At 40.3% G+C, this 25,502-nt stretch overlaps 1 protein-coding gene across 12 annotated transcripts in view; it reads left to right on the top strand.

Moving 5' to 3' along the window:
• Nucleotides 1–25,502, top strand: part of CTBP1 (C-terminal binding protein 1) — a 249,997-nt gene that overhangs the window by 89,925 nt on the left and 134,570 nt on the right. The window contains exon 1 of one of the 12 annotated variants that reach the window (XM_074587334.1): nucleotides 2,192–2,269. The exons of 8 other annotated variants lie outside the window; for them this stretch is intronic. Coding sequence is in view for 2 of the 4 variants with exons in the window: in XM_074587318.1 (XP_074443419.1) it covers nucleotides 2,263–2,269 (7 nt within the window). In the remaining 2 variants the exon portion in view is untranslated. Of the gene's footprint in view, nucleotides 1–2,191; nucleotides 2,270–25,502 lie in introns of those variants that run through there. 3 more of the 12 variants (XM_074587318.1, XM_074587317.1, XM_074587332.1) reach the window with 3 other exon arrangements.

The raw sequence follows: 25,502 nt of genomic DNA, 5'->3' as shown, positions 1-25,502 counted from the left end.
TCTTTGAGTACTCCAATAATGACGACTGCTGAAGTCTGACTAGTTAAGGAATTAATTTTGTGTAAATATTCCCCTGTGTAGGTAATCTGTTTTTATTACTTTTAACACCAAAATCAGCAGCATATTTGAAGGAGTAAATTACAAAGCAAGGAGAAGTCTAGAAAGTAATTATTATGGATATGGTAGTGAATTCTCTAACCACCGCTTCAGTGTTTTTTTTTTTTTTTTGTTACTTTCGGTTATGCTTTATAAAACATGTTTATAGACTATGTCAGCAGTGTTCTTCCTCAGTTGCTGTTGCAAAGACTATTTTCACAGTTTATCACAAAATGCCAGATTTGCTCAGCATGTAATTTAATCTTATGCTTGGAAGCATCCACATTACTTGGTTATCATGAAATTATTCTTTAATAAAAATGTATGCTTTGTGATCTATATTTTATTAATTTGGTGAGTCAGTTTATCGATTGTTGCAGATGCCATGAATGTATAATTTGTCACAGTTATTGGTTGCCTGTCAGCAGTTCGTAGCACCACAGAGTTCTTGGCTCTTGGGGCACCTTAGAAATAAGTCTTTCTTGATCTGCAAAAGAAAAGCTTTCTCCTGTAAATTATCATCAAGCCTTGGGTTGATATCAGGTTTATCACTTCACGGCATGTATTATCCTGTATTAGCCAAACGCTGTGAACAAATTAATAATGTGGCCTGTTCAGGCAAGAGTTTTCAGCAAACACAATTTAGTGATTTTAAATGCTGGGGATGAGGTCAGAAGGAGCACAACATTAGAAATGGGAGGCGCAGATTTTCTGACTGTTTTAGTTCACTTTAAGTTTAGGAATTAACAGGGTGCCTAGACTGGAAAACCAAAAGAAAATTCTGAGCTTTTTTATCCCCTCTTCTGCAGTTGATAGTTTGCTGCTGTAATATACAGCAGTCATGAGTTTTGTTGACTGGAAAGTTTATTTTTAATGAACAAATGTTAACAAATTTAAATTTCCTTTAAAAAATAAGACTATGCATTCAATCTTTTATTAATTTTTTTTTTAGTAAAGCAGATATTTATTTCCAAATTTGTTGGACTTAATAAGAAAGTTTACTTGGCTAATAATTTTGCAGTGGTGATACAGCGTAAAGCTTTGCATGCTGAAGTGAAGTTGTGTGGTTGAAACACCTGCTGGTTTCGGTTTGGTATTTTTAAAGGCTGGGTTTGGCACCCTAAGAGCCTGTTCCCTGTTCTAATAGTGCAATGTGTTTGTGTATCACTTTATTAAAAAAACAGTGGCTAAACGGATGCTCTTCTGAACCTCAGATTTTAGCTGGACTAAATTGTTGGGGTTTTCATCCCCTCATCTTTCTGTATTCTCTAAAATAATAGTCTTTGGTGCTGGTAGGAATCAGTGTCGATTTATGCAGGGGCATCCTTTCAGAACAAGTTCCCCAGAGGGTTCCCAAAGGTTTTGGTCTGTATGATGTACGCTGGGGAGGGGTATGCAAAAGAATCTGGAAAAAGCTCCTCTCCCCACCCCCAAGAAAGAAAAAAGGGGAGGAGGGGAAAAAAGAAAAAAGGAGAGAGGGGGAAAAAAAAGGAAAAAAGAAAGAAAAAGGGAGGGGGCAAAAAGAAAAAGGGGGGAAGAAAAAAGGGAAAAAATAGAAAAGGGGGAGAGGAAAAAAGGGGGAAGGGGAAAAAAGGGGGAGGAAAAAAGGGGGGAAGGGGAAAAAAGGGGGAGGAAAAAAGGGGGGAAGGGGAAAAAAGGGGGAGGAAAAAAGGGGGGAAGGGGAAAAAAGGGGGAGGAAAAAAGGGGGGAAGGGAGAAAAAGGAAAAAATAGAAAACGGGGGGAGGAGAAAAAAAGGTAAAAAATAGAGGAAAAAGGGGGGGAAGAAAAAAAGGGAAAAAATAGAGGAAAAAGGGGAGAAAAAGAAAAAAAAGATAAATAGGGGGGGAAAGGGGGAAAAATAAAGGGGGGGGGGGGAAAGCGGGGAGGGCACAGCAGGGCGGGTGCCGGTCCCGCGACCCCTTCGCCGGTCCCGCAGCACGTTCCCCACCTCCGCGGCGGCGCCGCGCCCCGCCCCGCCCCTCCTCGCCGCCGGCCGGGTAATGAGCTGCGCTGTGGTTGGCGGCGGGCCGGCGGCGGGCGGCCGTCATTGGCTGGGGGCGGGCGGCTCTCCGCCCCGATTGGTCGCGCCCGCCTGCCCCGTATTTTCAGCAGTAGCAGCAGCGGCGGCGGCGGCGGCGTATTCCGGTGCGGAGCCGGCGGCGGGGATGCAAGGTGGGTGGATGGGGGTCCCCGACCCTCCCCGGGGGCGGCGGGCAGCCGGCGCCCCCGGCCCTGCGCTCCGCGCCGGGGCCGGATCGATTTGTTATTTTAATCTTATTTTTAATAATTATGATTTTTATTTCCCCCCCCCCGCCCCACCTCCTCCGGCGGTGCGTGGGGCGGGGTGCCGAGGGGGCGGTGCGTGGGGAGGGGGGCAGCGCCAGTGGCCACCCCCTGCCTGCCACAGCATGCCTCGGGGTAGGGGGGTATTTTTTCGGGGGAGGGGGGTAGGAAGGTGTTTTTTGTGCGTGGGTGCATGCGTGTCCCTGCGTGGGGGGCGCGGGGAGGGGGAACAGAGGCCATTTCTCAGCAGAAGTTTGCCCACCGGGACCCCCGGATGCCACCGGCGCTGCTGGAGTCACCGATTTTATTTCAATTTTATTTAAACCGGGGCGGGGGTTGGGGGGGGAGCGTGTCTGCGCGTGCTGGGCTCGCCCGTCCGGCTGGTGCTTGGGCGGGTTTGGGTGGCCACCGGGCTCGCACGAACTTTTTCTGGGCGCGGAGTTTTGCGCTGCGGGTTTTTCTCTGGTTTTAAAAATTGATGTTTGCGCGTGTGCGTCGAAGGGCAGAAAAGTAGATCGGAGTCGGCTCGGGCCGTCGGCGGGTCCCCGCTGAAAATCCTGGCTCCGTCCCATAAGTTATTTCTGTGTATTTGCTAAACATTAAATATCCGTTTCCCTTTTAGTCTGAGATTATGCATAATTGGGAATGGACGTGATGATGTGTTGTTATCTGAACGTATTTTGTTTGGTTTAAGTTTAAAATAACAAATGCGAAGTTAAATAGCCTCCATTTTTATCTTGTCTTGTAAATCTGTTATATGGTTCAGGGACAAATTTGGCTCTGTATTATTTTGCGCTACATGTAATCTCATCTATTCTTCGTGAGGCTTTTTACAGTCAACTGCCTTGATTATATTTCTTCTGTGTATTTCATCTCATATTAAAGCTGCATCCACCTTATTAAGTTCTGAGGTTCCTAGCGGTTTTCCTGCAAAAGTTATTTCTGCATGAGATATGTTTTACGACCGAAAAATTTTCTGACAGATTTTGCAACTTTTCTCTGTGGTATTTTGCCTGAGTAACGTAGCGGTTACGATTGGGCTGCGTGATTTCTGTGCCATCTAGTAGATAGCTAGAAATTTAAATATACTGTGTGGCATCCCCAGCTGGAGGCAGTACTTGAAATTCTAGTATATTTGCGTGATCATTTCTGCGATACAAGTGAACAGTGGAAATTTTAGATACAAATTCCTCATTTGAGCGGGTTAAAAATCAGTGCCTGAATGTTTCTTTTGAATAAAATTGCCGCTGAATCTTTAAGGTGCCCCATGTAGAAATTTGGGTTAAAATCAGCGGTACTGCCAGTGAAGTCAGTGTGATCTACACCTGAGTTTGCTCGTGATGCTGTTAACCCCTTATTGTGTGTTACAGAGGCAGAAGGATGTTTGTGGGTCCAGGCCTATTGCTAGGCCTGAAAACTTCATTTTTTGTTGCTAGCCTGAAGCAGTAAAGGTTTTTCTGGGGAGTGACAGAAGAAATTCGGTCTGGCCCCACTGAGCAGGAGCAGCCCCTGCACCTCTGTGGTGTGGGAAGCAGCCGGAGGAGCTGCGATGCTGCAGCTTCACTGGTCCTCGCCTCTCGCCCGCGCACCCACGGGCACACCGGCAGCCCGACTGCTGGCAGGGACTGTGCCAGGGTCATCCTTTTCATAAAAAATAATGATGAATGGAAACGGCACCTGTTGCGTCACCGGCGATTTGTCAGCTCCTAGGAAAAATGGGGCATACCCGCAGATTTATGATTATCTACCCAAATCACTTAGGTCGTCTAAAATGATAGATGTCTAGGGAGTTTTAATTGAATTCAGCAGTGCATTATATTCAAATGGTTGTGGATACTTCAATATGAGAAATGTGGATAGCTATGTAGGAAGTATTTTTTTATTATGAAATAAATACTATTTATGCAAGTGATATGTACTTTTAAAACAAAGCCAGCTACAGTTCAGTAGCTACTGTTTAAAAGTAGAATTATCCATGCCTACATTTTATTGTATTTTGATTTCATTACATAATAGCATGCATAATTTTCCTATTTTATATAAACTTTCCCAGAGCATCCTGAGAAAATGGGCAGAATAATGTCTGTGCCTAGTTGATACCTACTGAGACTTCTTTAGCCTAAATAGCAACTTCTGATTTCTAATAGCATGTAAACAAAGTGCTGCAGCCAGGCTGGCAGGCGTCGCCTGCTTGCGGTGCTAACAGAAATATGAAAGATGACGCGAGTGCTGCAGAACTGAATTACCCCTCCACGCCTCCTGCTTGTTTTCTCACCCAGGCAGGTGAGAGAGAGCAGATGAAGCCTTTTCTTTCCCTCTCGCGCGGTACCCGGTCGCTGCTCTGGTACCACGCACAGACCCAGCGGCCCCACAGGGCTGAAGGAAACCTTGTTGTTTCTTACTCTTGCGCTTAACTTAGTAAATGTTAGCAAGTGTAAGCTATTACCCGAAAGGAGACGTGTGTTATTAAAAACATATCTTTTCCAACTATAAATAGGTAATAAACTCTTAATAAATATTTTCTCTTAAATAATGAAACAAAAAAATCAGGCTAAAAAAATTAAAACTCGAGGGAGGGGGTTTCTTTCTTTCTTTGCCCCCCGAAATACATGAGTTGGGTAACAACTTAGACTCTAGTGTACGCAAGGAGTTTCACGTGGATACAATGAATCTGCTAAACGAGGGTTACTGAAGGATCAGCGTCAGTAAATGCATAAACCATGAACTCATTAAAAAACAGTCTCTGAATTACTTCTCTTTTACTTACCTATGTGCCTGCATCAAAGTATCAAAGTTTTAGCAAATATCGTTTAGCTGTTTTGTTGGTGGTTTTTGTTTGGTTTTTGTTTGTGTTTTTTTTTTTTCCTTGTGACTTTGTTGGATGGAGAGAGAATATTTCCTCGGTAAAGCATGAGGGATTATTGACTCTTTTAGCTGGTAGTTTCTGTCTAATACTGATGTGACTTATAGTAGCACTTTTACCTGATAGCAGCAATGTTTATTGCAAAAAGTGTAATTTTCATATTTAAACACACACACTGTTAGATTGGAAAACTTTTAATGACAACTGCATGGCATGTTTGTTTTCAAATGGTTATGTTGAATGATAGCAGAAAAATTAATTTGCAGTTTTTAAAGATCTGTGATTTTTATATCTGTTATTTAATAGAGCTGTAATGTCATCATCCAGCGCTGCCAGTTCAGTATAAAGTGCAATGTGTAACATTTTCTGGTGGTAGAGTTGCTCTAAGTGGAGAAATAATTTAAGCGGTACAAGGATTTTTATAGCCCTCTTGTCACAATTAACTGTGTTTATGAAATATGAATTTACACAACATCTGCCTTTGGGGGCCAGCGTTCCCATCGGAGCCCGCTCACTTCGCAGACCGGCAGCGTCGTGTCTGAAGCGTCACGGCAGGGACTGGAGCCTGCGCCGGGGATGGGCAACCTGGGCAGTGAAGTGATTCGCTTGATATATATTGTTGGGAAACTTGTGGAGAAAATTCAGATGCTTTTCAGTATAAAACCTTCTTTTGGTTTCATTTTAGGAAGGTGACTGGCTTAGGGGCAGCAAGGTCCCTGACCTGTAACTGGCTCATCCCATTCTCGCTCCCTGTGCTGTCTCCTTGTCCCTCTAATTCCCAAGCTAAAGCGAAACCAAAATGGATTGGGCATGTGGCACCCCGGTGGGGTGGGATTTGGGGTCTGGACTTTATTTCCTGAAGCTGAAGATGAGGAGGTGGATGGATCCAGCTAGACCTTGCAAGAGGTGGGGTTCATCATCAAAGCGATGGGCTGTCTCCTGTAGACCCTCCTCCTCTACATGCCTGTTAGTGGTCACACCCCTAGCGATGGCTAGGGTTTCAGGCAGAAGAAGGGAAGAGCTGGCATTTTATGAGGTTACACCTAACACATTTGTCTCGTCATGGACCACTGTGTCTTTCATTGTTTCATTTTCCTCCAGCACTTGTTCTGCTCCTTGCCCCTCCCGGCACAGCTCAGGGATGGTCATCATTATCTAACTGGTAAAATCTCTGTAATCATCACAGCAAAAGCAAGTTTACAGGAGGACAAAGTAGCTTGGGGAGATACTGATGCTCCTCCTTGGTAAGACATGGCTTGGGGGGAAAGATCAGGAGGTGTTTTAGGAAGGATGCGGTTTCCTAGCATGGGCCAAGTTGGGGCAGAAGTAGCTTTTCATACCAGTGGAAAATGGGCACAATGGTGAGAGACTGTGAAAAACCTTAAAAATAATTCTGTACCACTTCTCCCACTTTTCATACATCACCTGTCTTTGACTAGTAAATGTTTCAGATCTGGCACTGTCCCTCAGGGCAGAAGCTGTGTAATGTGTAAGGTCTCAACCCAGCTGGCTCGTCAGGATATGCAATATTCAGTACATGGAAATTGTTCTGCAACATTCACAGTAAGTGCTGTTGGCGCAACGTCCTGCGGATTTTGAGGCACAATATTAAGAAACGAGTACTCAAACTAGAGATTGTACTGCTTGGAAAGTACGGTGTGACAAGTCGTCTGGGCTGTGGAATCGATCCTAATGCTCACTGCAAGTTTTGCCATGATTATTCATGGCAAAATAATTGAGCTTGTTCATAAAGCAAGCTGTGTTGTCGTGAAGAATAGCAGCAGACTGTGCTGACTGTTACCTTTACACCCAAATTTTAGAAGATGAAGTAAAAATAATACCAAGTGTTCTATCTTGGTGAAACCACCCAGCAGAACCTCCTCATTCGTGTACATACGCTTGGCCCAGCCTTCTGCTGCTGCCTCCTGGGGCGTTTCTGCTAATTGTTCTCTTACTGATCTTTGCAAATTATTATGATTGCTAGGTCAAAGTGAAAAATTACGTGCAACAGGTTGCTGCTATAGTGGAGATCAATCATGTTATCTTAGAGTGAGTTTAATCTGGTGAAGGAAAGTCTCCAAACTAGTTAATTATCTCTTTTTTGGTTTAGTGTTCTATAAAATGGGAATAATCATCATAATAAAAGGTGCTTTAGGACTTAAGAAATATTTCTGAAGCACTTAGGAATCATAGTTAAAAAAATAATTGCCTAGTAAATTGTCAACTTAATAAAATGTGAAAATAAAAGATCTAGAGTGTATTAGGCTTCATAATCATTTAAATAGATGCATGTAGTTTATTTACCTACTCAGCAAGAACTAACAACCATTGAAAGCAAATAGTTCTTCAGGAGAACTATATTTGCAAAATGAAATTATTTAAATCAAGGTTTCCAGTTCACTAGTTTAAATTACTTTTACATTTATGATTCAGGCTTTGATTTAAATGATACTTTGTACTGTTAATGTTCAAAATTTATCATCAACACTGAAGCTGTGAACACAAAAGACGTTCTTGGCAAGACTTGCAGAATGTAATGTCAGTACTTTTCTCTGGAATACTAAAGATTTAGAAAACAAAACCTTCCTCTCGGCACTTGTGACGTTTGATATCTGTGGGGAAAAAACAAAAGCTGCAAACTTTTGTACTTTAGTCAACAAACCGATGGGTGTCTGTTCCAGTGGCCTTTAGCTAGGGATAAAGGGGCTGGGAAGAGGTTGTTGCCAGCATGTGCCTTTGTGGCCATCGGTCTTTTTAGAATAGGAGGAATATTTGTAAAGATTTGAATAAATAGCATCAATCTCTTCATCAAATATAAAAAGACTGATAGTATTTGCCATTGCTTTTGTTGATTAGGAGTAATACCAAGAATAAATCTTGTTCTGCATTACCAGCAGAAATACTGTGGAGTCCTAAGGACTTCCTACAGCTTTTTATTCGTTTATTGTTCTGCCTAGCAATTAAATAAACAAAACCTCTTTAGATTGTCTTTACACTTGACAGATTGGCATTTGTTTTTCTCTCTGTTTGAAAAAAAACAACCAACAAGCTGAGATTTTCTTGAGTCAGGAAGGAAGTTTAGAGCAAAGGTTCCAGAATTTGCGACTCTCATTCTTGTGTTACCGCAACTGGGCACATGGAGGGGAAGGTGTGTGCCTCAGATGAGAATTGTGTGTAGCCTTGCAAGCTGTGCAAGGCTGTAAATCCTCGGACCAGCTCTGCTTCCCAGCAGTTTTACATGGATCCCGGTGCGGCCACGGCGCCGTGTGGTCCCAGGGATGTGGGAGCCGTAGGTGTTGCTCAGGCAAAGGCATTGTGAACATGGTGTACTCGCCTCTTCTGCTTGATCTCCTCAGGATGGTGAAGGGGGATGGCTTTCTCCTGACTCTCTTGGACTGCTCACTCTTTTCATGGGACCAATGTATGCTCAAGGATTTCCCAAAATTAAATGCCTGTGGAATTAGGAGCAGAGGGATTAGCTCTGGGCAGTGATTTACTTGCCTTTCACCTGCCTTCAGGAAAGGTTGCAAACAGGGGTCTGATTTGCACCGGTTAAGAAGCTGCGATTTCAGCTTTAAATAACGATGCTTTAACTTGTGATTTACATTTGTATGTTTAAGGAGTAAATACCAGATTGCTTACACAGGTGCTGTAAATAGTTACATAAAAATTTAAAAACTGCCATTAAATTACTCAGTTTAAAGAAAAAAAAAAAAAAGACGAAAAAAGAGAAAAGTAGTCTAGTAGGCTACCACTGTTTCATGTATGGATGCCTAAAATAGATTTTTAAAATCTGTAGTATTTTGAAATACTGTAACGTTTCCGAACGTTGAATTGCTGTTTGAATGTCCATATTTTATTGTAGTTTTGTACCTTCCTATTTTCATTCTTACTCATAATATCTTTAAATAGAATAACCTCCGAGTTGTTACTGTAATACATTGGTACCGCACTTTGAAAACCAAGATCAATAATAATATTTCTTATCCTCTCCAAAAATACAAAAAAATCCATTATTTGGTGAATTGTTCAAAAACGGTGTTTGGCTCATTTTGTGTGTACCCACTTCACTGACCAGAATGACAGTGGAGGCTTTGTTTAAATATTTTTTCCTTATTTTTTTTTCCCCCCACTCCCACCCACACATACACCTGTTCATCTAAGTCTTTTGGGCCAGACATTGGTTTATTTGGTTGGGCTTCACAGCTTCCTCCCCCCCCTCTCCCCTTTATTCAGTTAACCGCTTGTTGTCAGTAGTTCTGGCACATCACCTTGTTTTCTGTAGGCTGCCTGTGGAAAAAAGGCTTGTTTCCAATGGCAAAGAGTTAATCTGGCTCGGAGTGGGATTAACTGTTGCGGTAGCTCATGATAAACATCTGTTGCAATACTCCCAGATGAGAACATTGCTTTCAAAAGTATTTACTGCACATTTTGAACCCGTGCACTTTACTTGTGGTTTTATTCCACACACCACCCACCCCGCTCCCACCACCCCCCCCCCCAGCCCCTGCACCCCCATTCCTAAATTCTTTTGAAAGGACATAAATACAAAGAGTGTATCTCAGAGTGTTTATTTCATGATAGAGAGAAGGAAATGTGATGATTGAGTTGTTGTTCATGTGCCTAGAGCCCCCGAATATTTCTGACTGGAGTGCAGAAGCGTTTGTGTTCCTTAATAATAACCAACTGCAGGAGCTGGCTCCTGGGAGCACTGCCAATGTGTGCCAGTGCTCCGCTGTGGTGGGGTCCTTGGGATGCTGGTCCTCTCGGTGTTTTCCTCCCACTCTGAATTTGGCGAGATAAAACCGGTGGGGAGGAGTGGAGTTTTACTTGGACCTGGAACCCAAGGGTGGGTATATGGTTGGAAGTGTTTAGATAACGGGGCTTTGCCGTTGAGGGAACCTTCTGCTACTTTGTTGGAATATTTTTTTTAAAGTTTTTAAACTTAAATAAATATTAAGTTCTAGATTTAGTGGATCAAATAATGACAATTTCCCCTGCAGCTGGCCTTTGAAGTTAGAACTTCCAGCAGCCAGTTCTTGCTGTAGCTGAGGATCCGGGAGCAAGTGAGCAAAGCAAGATTTGGGTAGGTTTTCCCAAACCATCAACAACCTTCTCCCCCACCCAAACCACAAAACCTAATCCTGCTTGGTGTCTCTGGGAAAATAACATTGGAAAACAACATGAAATATCTTAAATGGTGGCTATTTCCCAACAAATCATTTTTCTTTCTTATGCTAATAAGGATGATGCTTTTAACGAAATCATGTTCAAAGCATTTTCACCCATATTTCTCAGCAGGTGAAAAATATTTTGCGCAAAATTTCCTATGCTTAATGTTTCCTACCGCTATCAAAGAAGATACCTGAATACTTTACATATGTGCTGATTGTCACCAGAATTAACTCAGTTTGCATAGCAGTGTAAAGAATGTAGATGATGAAATCGGGGACTTCCACGCAGCAAAGCTACTTGTAGTAAAATGCAAGAGTCTGTAACTTTACCTCTTGCTGATTTCCTCAGGTCTGGCAGAAACACTTGTTTTAGCAATAAATCTGTAAGAACAGCCGTACTGATTCAGATCGAGCATGTCTAATTCAAAACCTTGTCTCTGATGGTGATCAGCAGCAGGTATCTAGGCAAGGGTACAAGAACAGTGATAAAGTGATAAAATCTAAGGGGAGATTTCTTAGTTTACCAGTTTTATGGTGGTACCAGGATTTTCAGAATCTGCTTTCTAATCATAATGCTGAAATGACAGATGTGTGGTACTTAACAGCCTCGGCTTTCTCTTAGAGACCATGATAGCGATAGGAGGATAAAAGAGGGAAAAAAAATCCTGAAAAGTAATGGATAGTACGTAAAATAGGGACAAATAATGTGGTAGACTGGGGGAAAAAAAGAAAAAGGGGCTATGTTACTGCATAGTACATAGAAATAGCAGAAAAAGGTTGGCTTGTTACCCAAGAGGCGGGGGCCTCCTGCGCCAGAGCTCGCTGAGACCCTGCTCTGATGGATATTCTGGCATCACCTGCGTCCCATCATTTGGGCACGGGGGAGAGTAGGGCATAACCAGGACATGGAGAAAGCTGGCCTGAGCCTGGTCCGTGGCAAGAAAGATGTTAGAGCGCAGAACAATGAAGTGTGGGAGAAGAAACAGATGGGAAAGGGGAACGAGAGCGATGGGAGTGTCAAAGAAACCTGTAGAAGCTCTGGATTATTCTCAGTCTGTAAACATCTGTCCATTCAAATTAATGGACAAGAAGAGTTGTATGTGTAGGGAGTATCTTCTGCGGGTTTGCACTGAATCCCTTGTAGTGTTGCCATACTTTTCCCAGGCTTCAAGACACCCAGGTTTTATTTTTAGTGCTAGCCTGGGTTCTGTTTTGCGGCAAACCTGTTCCAGCTTGCTGCAGTCATTACTACCAAGGCCATCTAAATAGCAACTTGAAAATACTTAAAGCAATGTAAATAGTAATAAATTATTTTGTCTTTGTGTGGATTAAAAGGTACACCTAGGATGGACTTGTTCTTTTTTAATGCTATAGAGCAAAAGCATGATGAGCCTTACGTTGCTGGCATACAGATGTAATGGTGCTGTACTTTAAATAACAGACATGAAGGCGTTGTGACTAGGATATTGTGAATGCTTTAGCATTCACTTCTTAAAAGTAGATTTTTAGCCAGCTTTTACAAAGGTGTACGGAAAACTGTTATTGACTGTCTAAAGTGAATTCAAGAATAATACTAATGAGGAGGTGTTACAGTGGATGAGGAGGTGTCACAGCGATCTGCTCACCAAAATAAGTCATATTGCAAGCTAGCATCAAACTCGACAAATTCAGGTTTTATTGTATGTATCAGGATGAAGAGAAGATGATGCATTTGAGTATAAAAGGGCAAAAACCATCTTGAATTTAAACACAGTGTACATAATCCTATGAGCAAGGGGGGTTGGTAGAACCAGAGAAAAGTGTGACCTTACAGAAAGGATAGCTTCATCTCTAGGGAAATACCAGGCAAAGGAAAGTTTTTTCAGCTCGTAGACAAGGTAGGTACAAGATAAAAAACCCAAAAAAACCCCAACAGAGTGGTCATAAATAAATTGATATTTTGATATATATGTGTATACAAATAAACCTATTATAAGTTAATAGTATTGATAGTATTGTGTATATTATATTAGAAAAAAGTTTCATGTAATTGAAGGGAAAAATATGGTGCATGTCAGGATTGAGTTTCATTTACCTTTCTAAGAGGATTATGGGCAATTGATGCTTTCTCAGTTCCCCAGAAGGCTTTTCCCAGCCTGGCACTCTCAAATCCAGGGAGCCTGGAGTCTGGTGCTGGATTTCCCAAATATGTGCTATAGAAGGTGCTTTGATTTACACCCTGTTGTTACTGTGGCAGGAAGTTAATTGTGCTCGCTCTTTCTTCAAAGTTTACGTTTTCTGCTGGTTATCTGTGCTCCCGAAGAACCTGAGTCTTTGTGTGCTTCCTGTTAGTAAATAAAATGAAATGCAAATTCCACTGTTTCTACTCTCAGTAGGAAAAAAAAGAGCTCTAACAAGGTGTATGTAAAATAAAAACTTAAAAAATATAATAATCTGGCATCTGCTTGTTACTATGTAGCTTTTTATTAATAGGTTTTTAAAGCTAACATGTCAACGTTTTGCCTTTTTCTCCCCATCGCAACAATGTTTCTTCTGTTTTTTTTTAAAGATATCATCCAACCCTTTTAGAATAAACAAACATTCTCCAGCTTCAGTCTGGAGGATGCATTTCTAAACCATACAGAGGAAATTTTTATGGATGGTTTTGTATTTTCTCTTCTGATACACATCTCCACATTTGCCTACCAGCTTTGCAAAGTCCTCTCTAAACATCCCAATGATTTCATTGGCATGGACAGATAACGGATGTGCTGTATTTTGATGTTATATATTTAACATAAAAGAGAATTTACCCTTGAATTTCAACCTTCACTCAAAGAATTTTGCTATTTCTATATCCTCATAGATTGACTTGCCTTTCAAAAGAAGGTTCCTCAGAATCGAAGAGGAATCTGGTGGCACATTTTCACCTCAGTTTACAGTAACTTTTTACACTCGGACTTTATGACCTTCTATAATTTTGTTGTGGTTTCTTTAGTAAACAGAAATAGTCCTACACTTCTGTTTCTTAAACGCCTCTCATACTTCTGCTGAGCTGGTAATGGGTCTGTTAGTATTGTTAAAGTATTAACTGAAGAATAATAATTGCTGTGCTGTAATTGTATTGAGTCTAAAAAAGCATTCTCATAGAATATTAATGAGAGCCTTTTTAAGTGTATGAATTATTGTTCTTAGGAAACAAAATTAAACGACCTCCCCCCCAGAAAAAATAAAAAAAAAAAGAGAGAGAACCATTCTAGAGGAACATAAGAAGAAGAATCAATAAGCCTTCGATTTGGTCTTTAACTCCGTTGCTCCTCCTCCCCTAACCCCATTTATGCTTCCTGTAGGTACCACAGAAGTCTCCGCACCATATGTGCTCCGGTACCTAGGCACAACAGGGGGCTGGGAGCCGGGTGGCAGTTTTAACAATGAATTTTCTTTTTTGCGTTTATCGCAGCCTTAAATTACTTTAACCTTATTTAGTCTTTAAAACTGTGACTATAGAGCTAATATTTTATGCAGCATCGGGAGGAACTGGAAACGCTTTTCATTGCTATGCAAAATGCAGCTGGGGTATGGTGCAGAATTAACAACACGGAGCTTTGCTGTTGAAAATGTGAGCAGTAGTTTATTTTCATTTCTGTCATTAAATATCTTATTACCATCTATTTGTTTTTCCTTTCCTCTCTCCTGCAGTGCAAAAAAGGGTGATTACTAGAAGGTAGAAATTGCACAACTGCTGGAAACTACCTTAAATCAGTGACCTTCGGTTGACCTCTGCAACCGCTGGTGTGAGCCTGGTGGTTTTTTCAGAGCTAAGTTAGTACCTCCGTGATCATCTTTCTTTCATCAAGTCTTATTCAACTTTTATACTGAGTTGCTGACTTGCAAGCAAAATCCAAATATACAAATAATTAAAAAAAAAACCCTCTTGTAAATATAAAGACAGTGCATCAGTACATAATAAAGCTGCAGAAGTGTTTCCCGGGACTTGTTTGAGCATTTAAACTTTGCAGTTTATGTAGCGTAATAAAATTTTCCGAATGTTTTTGGTAGCAGTTATTACTAAATAGGCAAATAAGCTGCTGTTGCAAAACTTGGGTTTTTGCGGACCCATTGACCTGAATGAGAAATACAGAGGAAACTTTAGGTTTGTCGTTTGTTTTGTGATATTTTGAAGGGGCTTCAGTTTATATTCTAAAACATGCAATTTCTTTTCCAGTCTTGTGTATGAGCTCCTTGTCATTCTTTATTCTCCCCTGTCTGACATCAGTTTCTCTCTTGTCCATTTAAAACTGAAACTTGAAAAACTGCAGTTTTATACTTTATATTATTCTTCTACCCCAGAGCTGTTTTTAGTGTCTTTATTGCAAGTAGACAGATGGTGATATTTGGTTTCTTGTCAGTTTTAATGAATATAGATAGGAGTGATAAGAACATTTGCTTCGTTTAGCAAACTTCCTTTTCTGGCTTTTAATTAATGAAGTGCTCACTGGTGTGCCGCTGCTTTTGTATATAATACAGTTAAATCTTATATACGATTCGACTCGTAGTGTCGGATAACGAAAAAGAGGGTGAAAATAACTTCTGTCAATACCCTTTAAAGTTTACTTACACAGACTTTGAACGCTGCAGACATCAGAAATGTAATGTGCTCCTACGAGCCGCCATAGCAGCATCCTTTGTTTCTTTTGTATTTTGGTAATATTTTCTTTTTATAAAAGGAAACTGAAGTCAAAGGCCTGCGTTTGGTGTTGCCGTTAACCTTGGGTGAGGTTCAGCTCCGCTTCAGAGCAATTTGTTTCTCATGCCGATAGAGTAAGATCCACAGCAAAAATTTGATAAAATAGGAAAGAAAACCCCAGCTCTTCAAGCTTTTTTTTTTTTTTACTGCGTTTTGTCCTCCTTTGGAGAGAACTTGAACATTAATCCTAATATTGATTTTCTTTTCAAATAGTTTGATTTCTGTGTTAGCTTAGCCCAGACCTTATTTTAGATTCTTGTAAACTATTTTAGATTCAATTTTTCTTAAGATCTTTTCTCCTAGGGTTTTTTTCCTTTCTTTTTGTTTATGTTGTGGTTTTAATAGAGTCAGAATCGGTGCTTTCAGCCTAAGTTAAGTAATTTCTGCCTTGCCATAGCAGCCTGAATTCTTTAATGGTAAAAGTAACCATGTTTGTCTGTATAAAAATATTTCAGTGGGTAAAGCCTGAATACTGCCTGTTAGATATAAAATCTCTGCTTTGTAGCTCTAATAGGTTAAGATCTTACTAGATGGAGAGGAATGATTTAGGGTGAAGGCCAAGAGGATGGTAGTTGGGAGGATTATTTTCTTAAGCATCTGACTATTGCTAATTCTGAAGAAAGTGATTTTAAACTTTGTTGTATCTTAGTAACCCTGTTTCCTCAGTTAAAAAAATGGACTTGATTTTGTACTTCTTTTCAGGACTTTTGTTTTGTTGTAACCTTATAAGGATAGGATTTGGTTCCCCGATGGTAAATCTGTGCAGGAAAAAGAGTTGGTTTATTTTAGAAAGCCATTTTAAAATACTCTAACAAGCCTACCAGGAGGCAGAAATAGTAGGGTTTTTTAATATTATTTCTCATGTCTTTCTGAAAATGTTACTAAGTGCAAACCCCGTTCCTCCTGAAAATTTTAACTTGGTGAAAGATACCTCTAATTTAAATGAGTTAAAAACAAACAGGAAAAGTTTTCACTGATCTGTTTGGTTGGTGAAGGCAAATAATCATGTGCTCGTGCTATTACATGAATGATATTACCTCTGCAAACGAACAGTGACTGAGGCTTTGAACATGTCCTTCTTTCCCGAAGGTCACAAGTAAGAAAACCAAATCGCAAAAGGATGCCCCAAGAACAGTTTATGTTTAAGTAAATATTCACTTTCTGTATTCGTATTCAGTGTTGGTAGGTTAGCAGTTCTCATTCTGGTGTTGGTTTTTGCCAGGGTGATGAGGAAAGACTTGCTAGCCATTTTAGAGAGAAATGCGGATCTCTGTTGGCAGCTCTAGCACGGTGCCTTCTGCTCGAGTACCTGGGAAACGGCTCACGTGCTGCAGGAACAAACCCTGTATTTCAGAGCCCAGTCAAGTTTGTGTACCCTATTTTTATTATGAAGGTCCTTTCTTCTGAACCAGAAGCGAACCTTGTTTCAGACAACAGTGCAGAATGCTGGGGTCAGTTTTAATCTATATAGTTGTTCTTGCAAAAATCAGTGTAAACAAAAAGTGCATCACGGTGCTTCAGAATTTGTAGACAAGAACATTTCAACATGGTTAGTTACAGTATTAAGGTCGTGGTTTTATGTCTTTGTTTTTTTTTTGTCATCCTTCAGGAAACAGAACCGCGTGTCTTCCCTCTTATAATAAAAGAAATGTTTTCTGATGCATCTGAAGTGGTCTACGCTGCTGTATTTGACACACGTATTTGTGAATTTTATATGAAGTCCATGCTTGGATTAATGTGAAAAATGAACAGATTTGATTCAGACTGAATAAAGCCTTTTCCTTCTGGAAAGAGACCATAGTCTGTATTTGTGGGGTTCATTTCTCTTCAGCATTTGCTTCTTATTCTCCAAATAATTGTAGTTGCATGTTTCTCCTTTTTCAATATTTGCCAGAATCTCCAGCAGTTCTTATTCTCTCATATCTCCTTCAATCATGAGCCAGAAGCAAAAAGAAAGTCATCTCTGGAAAAGAAAACCCACAGGGCTCCATTCCCTTCCCACGCCCCATCATTTTCTCTCCACATTTTTGAAGATGTGAAGCAATTTAGATCAGCATTCTCCATCGTTCCTTTTTCCTAACCTCATTCCTCTTCTTGCAGAGAGAAACAAAAGGAAGACACAGAAGAGAAGTTGAAGAAGAAAGGAAACAAAGAGGAAAAAATAGTGGAGAAAATCAGAACAGAGTTGGCTTTTCTAAGAGGAGTTATCCAGGAAGCAAAACATGCAGCTTCCCTCCTCTTTTTTTTTTTTCTGTTTTTAGCCCATCTCAGATACTGCTATTTCGAGACAAGTCGGTCAGGCGAAAGGGCGTAATTAATAGTGATTTCACAGTTGCGGTGGGTACGGGAGAGTGTAGTAAGAAGGGTGGATTCAAGGAAACGTTGGCAGTCTTTCAACGGGAGGCTCCCAGCTGAGCCCCGGGTTGCTGTGCCCAGATATCTTCTGTCACAGGACTTTGGGCCGTGCCAGCCAGGTGGGAGCTGGATTAAAGTGGGAATAGAACAGATGGTGAAGTGCAGCACACGTAGATGTACCAAATTCAGTAAGGGACAGTATGTGTTTGTGGGAGCAGTTGGGGAAAGGATGGATCAACCCTTTGAACATGACTGGGGAAACAGCCAGAAAAGTACCCTGACCAGTGCCATTTGAAAATGGGACGTTTTTTTTTTTTTTATGTCAAAGATTCTGAGTTTATTAGTAAGGAGTATTTCTTCCGGCCCACATGCGCCTCCATTTTTTATTATCCTGCAGTACTTTGTTTCCTCTGGTTGGTGATCACATATCATCAATGAGGCTTGTATGGGATATAGTGCACATGTTACAAGGACAGCAATCTGTGCATTTCTGCTGAGAGATTAACTCAATTTTAACATCTGAAGATAAGGAGAAGGAGATAACACATGCAGCTAGTTACAGTTTGAGTATTCTGCTGCTAAGGAACTTTTTTATTAATTGGTAGATCTATGTAAAAAAAATATGTGAGCTATAAAGCATATAGTGATGTTGCTGTAATAGAAGATGGAATACACACTACCTGCGTTCTTCAGATTGGCTTTCTGCAGAGTTTACATTTCATTTGCTTTTACTCTTCTTTTCCTGCTGGAGCAAGGTTACTATAAAACGGCCATACTGCGTCATGGTTAGGACTAGTGCCGTGTTCTCAGATGCTGGTGGTCCTTTCCGAGTCCTGGCATGCTGTCTTCTCTTGACGTTGGATTAATATTCCCAACAGCCTCTGTGCTTGGATTGTATTCTCCCAATGTCACCTGCTTGTGTTGCCACCAGTGCCTTTTTGTTTTTTTTCAGCTGGAGAACATACCACAAGGAAAGCTTTTTATCTTGTTGAAAAGGAAACACCTGAACAGGAGCTTTTTACATCCCTATGACACATTCAACTTGGCCACCTTGGAAATTCGGTTGGTGGGAGCCGCATGTCCTGGTTACTGTGGTAGAGGCTTACAGAGATTTACTTCGTCGATCTGGGACCCTTCAGGGCCAGCTGTTTGGAGACCATCTCCCTTGCTGGAGATAGGTTGTTGTGAGGGTGGACGTTGGGCTTGCAGAGGACTGCCAGTGCATGGGATGGCTATTCCCTGATGCGGAGTGGGAGTGCGACACCTTGGGAAGAAACTGTTTGATTTTGTTTGCCTCCAGGAAAGCAGTAAATTCATGCTTTTAGGTCTGTTAATCTGCTCGTGGGTGTTAATGTATCACAAAGTAGCTGGCTACACACATCTCTTGTATTAAGCTCTTGAATGCAGAGGATCAGGTAGAAGAGTCTGAGAGGCTGGTTTTTGTTTTTTTTTTTTTTTAAATCAAGTCTATTTTTCAGATTTCAGAACGTATCATTAAACTCTGTCTTGCTATTTCTCCATATGGATCTAATTTTATGGGATTGAGCCTTTCTCCTTTTCATGGAAAGTAAAAAGACGATTCTCTCTGGGCTATACCCATGTTATGATATATTTTGGTTAAATAACGTGAGATCATTATTCACATGATTTGAAATATTTTGGAATTGTTGTTAAAAAAAGTCAAAACAACTTTCTGAAGGATTTTGAAAGAAAAAAACTTATTTTCTCTGAAAGCAGCAGCTCAGTCATCAGCAGGTCTGTTCTGAGAACAAGAATGTTCGTGCCCACACAGGGGCACATTTGATTGCCTGATAGGCATCAGTAACTGGCATTTTCCTCCACAAAAGATCTTTTTGCTTACTACTGAAGACCTTTATAGTCCATTCTTTCAAAAAACAGCATTCTGAAGAAGTGCTTTAGAAATGTTAGTTATTATCAAATACAAACTTTGGAACATTTTAATTTTTCTAAATTACGGTGTCAGTACAAAGAAGATAAATTGGAGCTGAAGGATGCTTTGCAGTTTCTCTCTGGTTTGTACAAAACATTTGTGCATCTGTATTTTTTTTCCATATGTTGAAAGTGCCATATGGAGAGGTCACTCTGTATTTCAACTTGCAGATGAAGTAAGCTAATAGTAGGAAACCACTCTGAAGCAAATAGTTTTTCAGCAACCCCCCCGCCCCCAGTGCATTTGTCAGTTGGTGGACATTTGTGCTGTTTACTAATAATAATGATTTGTGATATTATAACAAAGAGACATTGGAGTGGGATTTTTTGCTAAGGGAAAAAAGATTACGTCCTTAGGAATAATGCTGTCTATAAAAGCCAAAAAGCTTGAAGGCGAGTACAGCAAGAAGGCAAATGGTATTTTATGTATCCTTAGTAGATAGAAAATGGAGGTGAGCAACTGTAATTACATCTTTTACGTGCAGTGGGGGGAAAAAAATATCTTGAGTTGTGCCTGAGTTGCCAAAAAACAGTTAAATTCAGGGGCTTAAAGAGAGAGACGATGAAAAGAACAAGGGAAGAAAATAGCCAAGTAGTGATGTTTGGCAAAGGCTTGATGGGAGAACATGGTTTTCATCAGGGCCATTGGGAAAATGTATAGTAGGTGACTTAAAGGTCATAAGAAAGAACTGTGTTCCTCATCAGGTGTTAGGGTTTTTTTGTTGGTGTTTGTTTTTTTTTTTTAATTTTATTGCAAAGTGGAAGTAGCACAACTTACATGTAGCTAAAATGGCCCTGGAAGAGTGTGAGACAAATTGCTGATGAAGCTCTGCTGTGAAGCAGCGGCCTGATGGTCTTATCTGCTGAAACAAATAATTGGAGACCGATGAAGTCTCAGGAGAGGGTGGAGAGCGAAGTGATAGTTATAGAATGCATGTTCTGTACCTCCGCAAAATTTAAAATTAGTTTCTTCTTGGAGAAACATGGAGTTTGAGCTGTCAGCATAAAGGTGATGGAGTTTGCTCAGATCCAGGAACAGGATGGGCAGAGGAGAAAGCAGGAAGTCAACATCTGAACCTCGGTGGATGTTGGAGGAGGAGGACTCGTTTCTGGGAAGGGAGAGATGTCAGAAATAAAATACAAATAGGAAGGGATAGCCTTGGAAAGGTCAAGGCTTAAAAAAACAGAAGTGGTTAATACTGTGAAAGGACACGAGGAGTTTGAGACTGTTACAGGCGCTTTGGATGAGGAGGAGTATAGCTCTGACCACCATCTGCCAAGCAAAGGTGGTGGAAACTGGAATGTAAGGCTGGAAATCAAAGTCTGTTCATCCTTAAAAGGGATTTCTGTTTTATGTTTTTAGATCTCTAATGGATTCTTGGTTTGAAGATGATAGTCGTTCTTTTTCTTCCCCCCCCCTCCTTGTTCAGGCTGAAAATAGAACTTTATGTAACAATAAAAGAGATGAAGTTTAGTTCTTAAAGGAGATGTTTAATGCTAACATGTCAGGACAGTGTTTTCAGTTTGTTTCTGTTCCATTCCTCCAACCAAGAAAAGTCACATGAAATTTATCATTAAATCAGAGGGACAAAAAGGTTTTCTCAGCAGAACATGGTGTCAGTACTTTGACTTTGAAAAGAATTGTGCAATTCCATGCTGTATTTTTCCTCTTGCAATCCACTCATCACAATATGTTGTTCCTATGCTTCTGGAAATTGTGTCACTTTTAATGTTTTCTTTTTTCTTTTTCTTTAAATTTTTTATCACAGGATTTTCAGATTGAGTATAGCTCCTTATAATTTCAAAGCGGAGAAAGAGACTTCCTAGGGCATGTTCTAGCCTTTCTATTTTGGTAACAAAGACCTGCAACTTGGTGGTAGAAGGCAAATGATTCATTTTGTCAGGAAAATGCCACTTCTCTAAGTGCTTGTCAGGGCACATCTAAAGATTAAAAGCAATTGCCTTATGTAAACGTTCAGCGGGACTACGGGAAGCAGATACTGAATCAACAGTCAAGAAACTTTGGATGGGTTGCAATAAATATCTTGCCATATATATTTGCAAAGTGGTGTGGGCTTGTAAATTGTGGGGCCGGTTGCCAGGAAATATCTGAATGTCGTTGTTTTATACGGGGATTTGGGTACCAATAAACGAGATTTTGCCTGGGTTTCCATGGCTTAAAGAAGTGTTGCATAACTGCAATGTAATTTTTTTTTCAAGCAAACCAGGTTGCACTGAGAGGGAATATTAGTTAAAGCTTGTAGTGATTCGGGGAGTTGTGGAAATGCCTTGGAAAGCTGCTGTAGTTTATCAGCGATTTATTTTGGTGGATAAAGTATGAGGGCTGCTTTAGGCTTTTCTCACGAGTCGGGAAAACCTGTACAAGAGGCAGCGGAATAGCAACTGTAGTTTAAATCTTATACTTTGTTCCCTTTTAATTTGGCTGTGTGTCTTTCTAACTAGAAGTTGGGTTTTTTATATATATACATATAAACATATGTAAAATAGATATATAAATTTATACGGTATAAATTTATACAATATAAATATATTTGTACAAACATAAATTAGGTCAAGACAAAAAAATGCTCTTGGAGTTGTACATTCCTCATGCCAAGATGTGTTCACTGATAAGCTGTAGACAAATAATTTTTCAGAGATCTCTTGAAAATATTTTGATGAGCCTTTTCCTCTCAGTTTTGGTGCTTTTCCAGAAAAAAGTCATTGCCTCTTTTATTTGTAATTTAGTGTGATTATCTGTCATTGTCACAAAAGGGTTCTGACAGAAGGTTGACCTAATATGAAAGGCTTTTTAGCTGGCAGTGGTAGGAGACTCCTGCTGCTGGTCCATCAGGCTGCAGGAGGGGACCAAGGCACAGAATTCCCACACGCTCGTGGTGGAAACAATCTGATGGGAGCCTTTGAACCGAGGTCATCAAGCGCTTTCTTGGATGTAGATCCACTCTTCGGAAATTACTGTTTAAATTTGGAAACTCCAGTTGACTTCCTTCCCACCTGGCCCAGTGCTAACCCTTCACATTCATCCAAGCAGCTTCAGCATTGCTGGTCCCTTAGAAAACATGAATTTTGATTTTCATTTTAACTGTTTGTAGACCACGTGAGAGAAAAGACAAACTGATTTAGGCCCTCCATGGTGTAATTCCCGCTTTTTAACACCAGAAATACACAGCTCAAGACAAGTGCCATTAAGTCAATACACATTTTCTTTGGTTAGCTTTGTCACAGCACTGGTTTCTTTTTTGTGGTTGAGGATGTCAAGCCGTATAGAGGAATCCAGCATTTTTTGCCCAGCTCCTCATTTCATTTATTAGATCTTTTTGCAAGTCTGGTTTTTGTCTCGATCCAACTAGATCGTCTGATGGTCTGTCAACAGTTTGGCACCTTCTCTGTCCTGTCTATCCCCAGCACTTCCCAAGTGCCTCAAGGAAGTTTCATCTTGTGCGTAAAACCTACTGTGCTAACGAGGCACTAATCCAGGGTGATTTATTTAAGCATTGTAAATAACTTCCAATCTCTTGACTGTTTCCATCACTAGCTGTTAATAAACCTTGCCCACAACTTGGATTTGGTCTTCTAGTTACTTATGTTGCAGCGTCTTTCTGTCACTGGTGGTACGATAGCTTCATGGCATTACCTGGACTTCCTAGCCAGTAGGTATGTTTCCCAAATGATCAGAAATTGGTAGTGTAGAAATTGCATTTTGGAGCCTTGTTTTGAGAAGGAGGTTGGGTTGGACCAGATGATCTCCTGTGCTGCTTTCCAACCGAAGTTATTGTAAGACTTTATGCTAAGGTTTTCTCATAATCCTTTTTTGCCTGTTTCTTCTTTCCAGGTTATTGATGTTCCACTGGTTATTACTGGTGGTGTGCCATTCCTCTGTATTCAGCATTGACCATCAGTTTAGTAGACCAGCATTTATTTGTTAATCACTATTAATATTTGCTTTGCCCCATTACCAATACAACTAGAGCTCTTCTCTTGTTCGTTTCTCATTGACTGCTGTGAAAAACAAGGTTCACCACTAACGTTCCTCTACCCAGGCTCCGTATCTCTGATACCATATTTCCATAGCTGCATGTCCTCATTGTATGAGATCCTTATGGTATCTACTACAGAAGCTAAAGTTAGTTTCTTGGTGGATTACAGGTCTCCTCCTCATCAGGTTTTGCCTCTCCTCTCTCAAGCATCCCACCTCTTCACTTCCACAGCTCTAGCAGTTGGAGTTCGTGTTGGTGTTTTTCGTGCATTGCAGCAATCCGATCAAGTTGATTTCTTTCATCTGGCTGCAGCGTTTTTTCCGAGAGATGGAATTCGAAACTTTAAATTTACACTTTTTTAGAGCTTGTCTTGTCAAACGTGGTTTTCGTTAGGTAAATCACTTTTCCACTGAAAGCTGTAATTTAGGGAATCTGCGAGCCGTATGTAATGGCCAGCAGGTTTTTGCAAGGAGGATGATGAACTCTACACAAAAAGGTGAAAAATGTGCCTTTTAATAAGGGTGGAGGTCCATGACGTGATTGGGAAGCACTGTGTTTTCTCCCCATTATATGAATGGGGATGGAGGAAAGAGTGGTTAGTGAGTGTTTGTTAGAAATGGAACTGGTTTGTTTCTTTTAATTTCTTAGAATTTCTGTATGTTTTACACAGTGGATTGGTCTCTAGCAAACATATAGTTTGAGTGACTTGACTAGATAGTAGATGTAATTTCAGAGCAGAAGTGCCTACTAGGGACAGGAAGAAAGCTGTGTTTTAGTAATTGCTTTACTTTTGTGTGTGCTTGTTTCCAGGGAGGGAGAGAAATCCGTATCTGTATTCGTGCTTTTCACAAAGGAAATAGAAAATCTTTTAATGGTAAATTTTAAAGGAAGATACTTAAAAAAAAAAAAAAATTAGTCCAAGAAATTGCAGATCCTTTTACTTTTGTTGGGTGTTGTAAGCTTGACCTAGTTCTAAATATCTTTGCGGCTTGAAGTGAAAAAAAAAAAAAAAGAGAGGAAAAACCTCATTTCGAGAATTTCATTCTGGAGACATTCCAGCATGGGGTACTATTTCACATACATATTTAATATTGTTAATTCATATTGAGGGCAAAAAGAACATTGTTATAATGTTACATATGACTTAGATTAAACATGCTGTTTAAATTGAGCACTCCGAAGGATATGAAAGTGTTTATAAATTTATTTTTATTCTCAGTTGTTACTAAAACTAGTTAAGGGGATTGAAAAATGTCTCATTTGCAACTGTTTTTCTTCCTATTGCCAAATATTGTCATTCCCCCTTCTCCTCCCCTTGCCTCCAGGTTTTGAAAAGGACTGAAATTAACATGCCTGTCCTTATTAATTATGTTTTCTATTTACACAGTGCAATATAATGACAAAACAAGTTTCCTAATGTACCAACATCTTTATGTCATCACAGCTCTGTGAATATTGTTGTGCCTTTCTCTTCCTCCACTGAGTCCAAAACCATTTTTTTTTTAATTAGTGCGGTGGGATCTGGGGAATAAAGAGGCCAAAAGATATTTTTCGAAGATAAGGAGTCTTCCTCCTATTGGGAACAACTGGTTTGGCCTCGGGAGCGTGAATGGTGCATCAGGGGAGTCACTGGTAGAGGTGGATGTTCTTAAAATTATGTTATAGCTGCAACTCAGACACCTGTTTTCAGTGGTGCCCAGCCTGAGGTTTAGCTTCAAAAGATTTTGAGTAATTTTTTTCCATGGTGTAAATTACTTTTTGCTGATTACAACTTATTTTTGCCTCTGCTACTAGTGTGCTTGACACATGTTAAAAAAATAATGGTGTGGGTTGAAACTGTAGCAATCACATTAACAGTAGTCTATACAGATTATGGTATATAAATCATCAAACTGCGGGGTCTTTTTATAGGATTATTTTTAATGGGGATAATAGTGTTGATTTAACAATCTAGGTTTCTCTCTGATATTTGACTTGATACCATGCAACATTTTAATTAGAAAACTAGAATGATACAAAACGAACACTGTAAAGATTAAGTGGATTAAAAATGGGC

Source organism: Larus michahellis, chromosome 5 (genome assembly GCF_964199755.1).
Source record: "Larus michahellis chromosome 5, bLarMic1.1, whole genome shotgun sequence".
Lineage (NCBI taxonomy): Eukaryota > Metazoa > Chordata > Aves > Charadriiformes > Laridae > Larus > Larus michahellis.
Note: the sequence above shows the minus strand (reverse complement) of the source record. Positions and strands in the feature narration are given on the sequence as shown.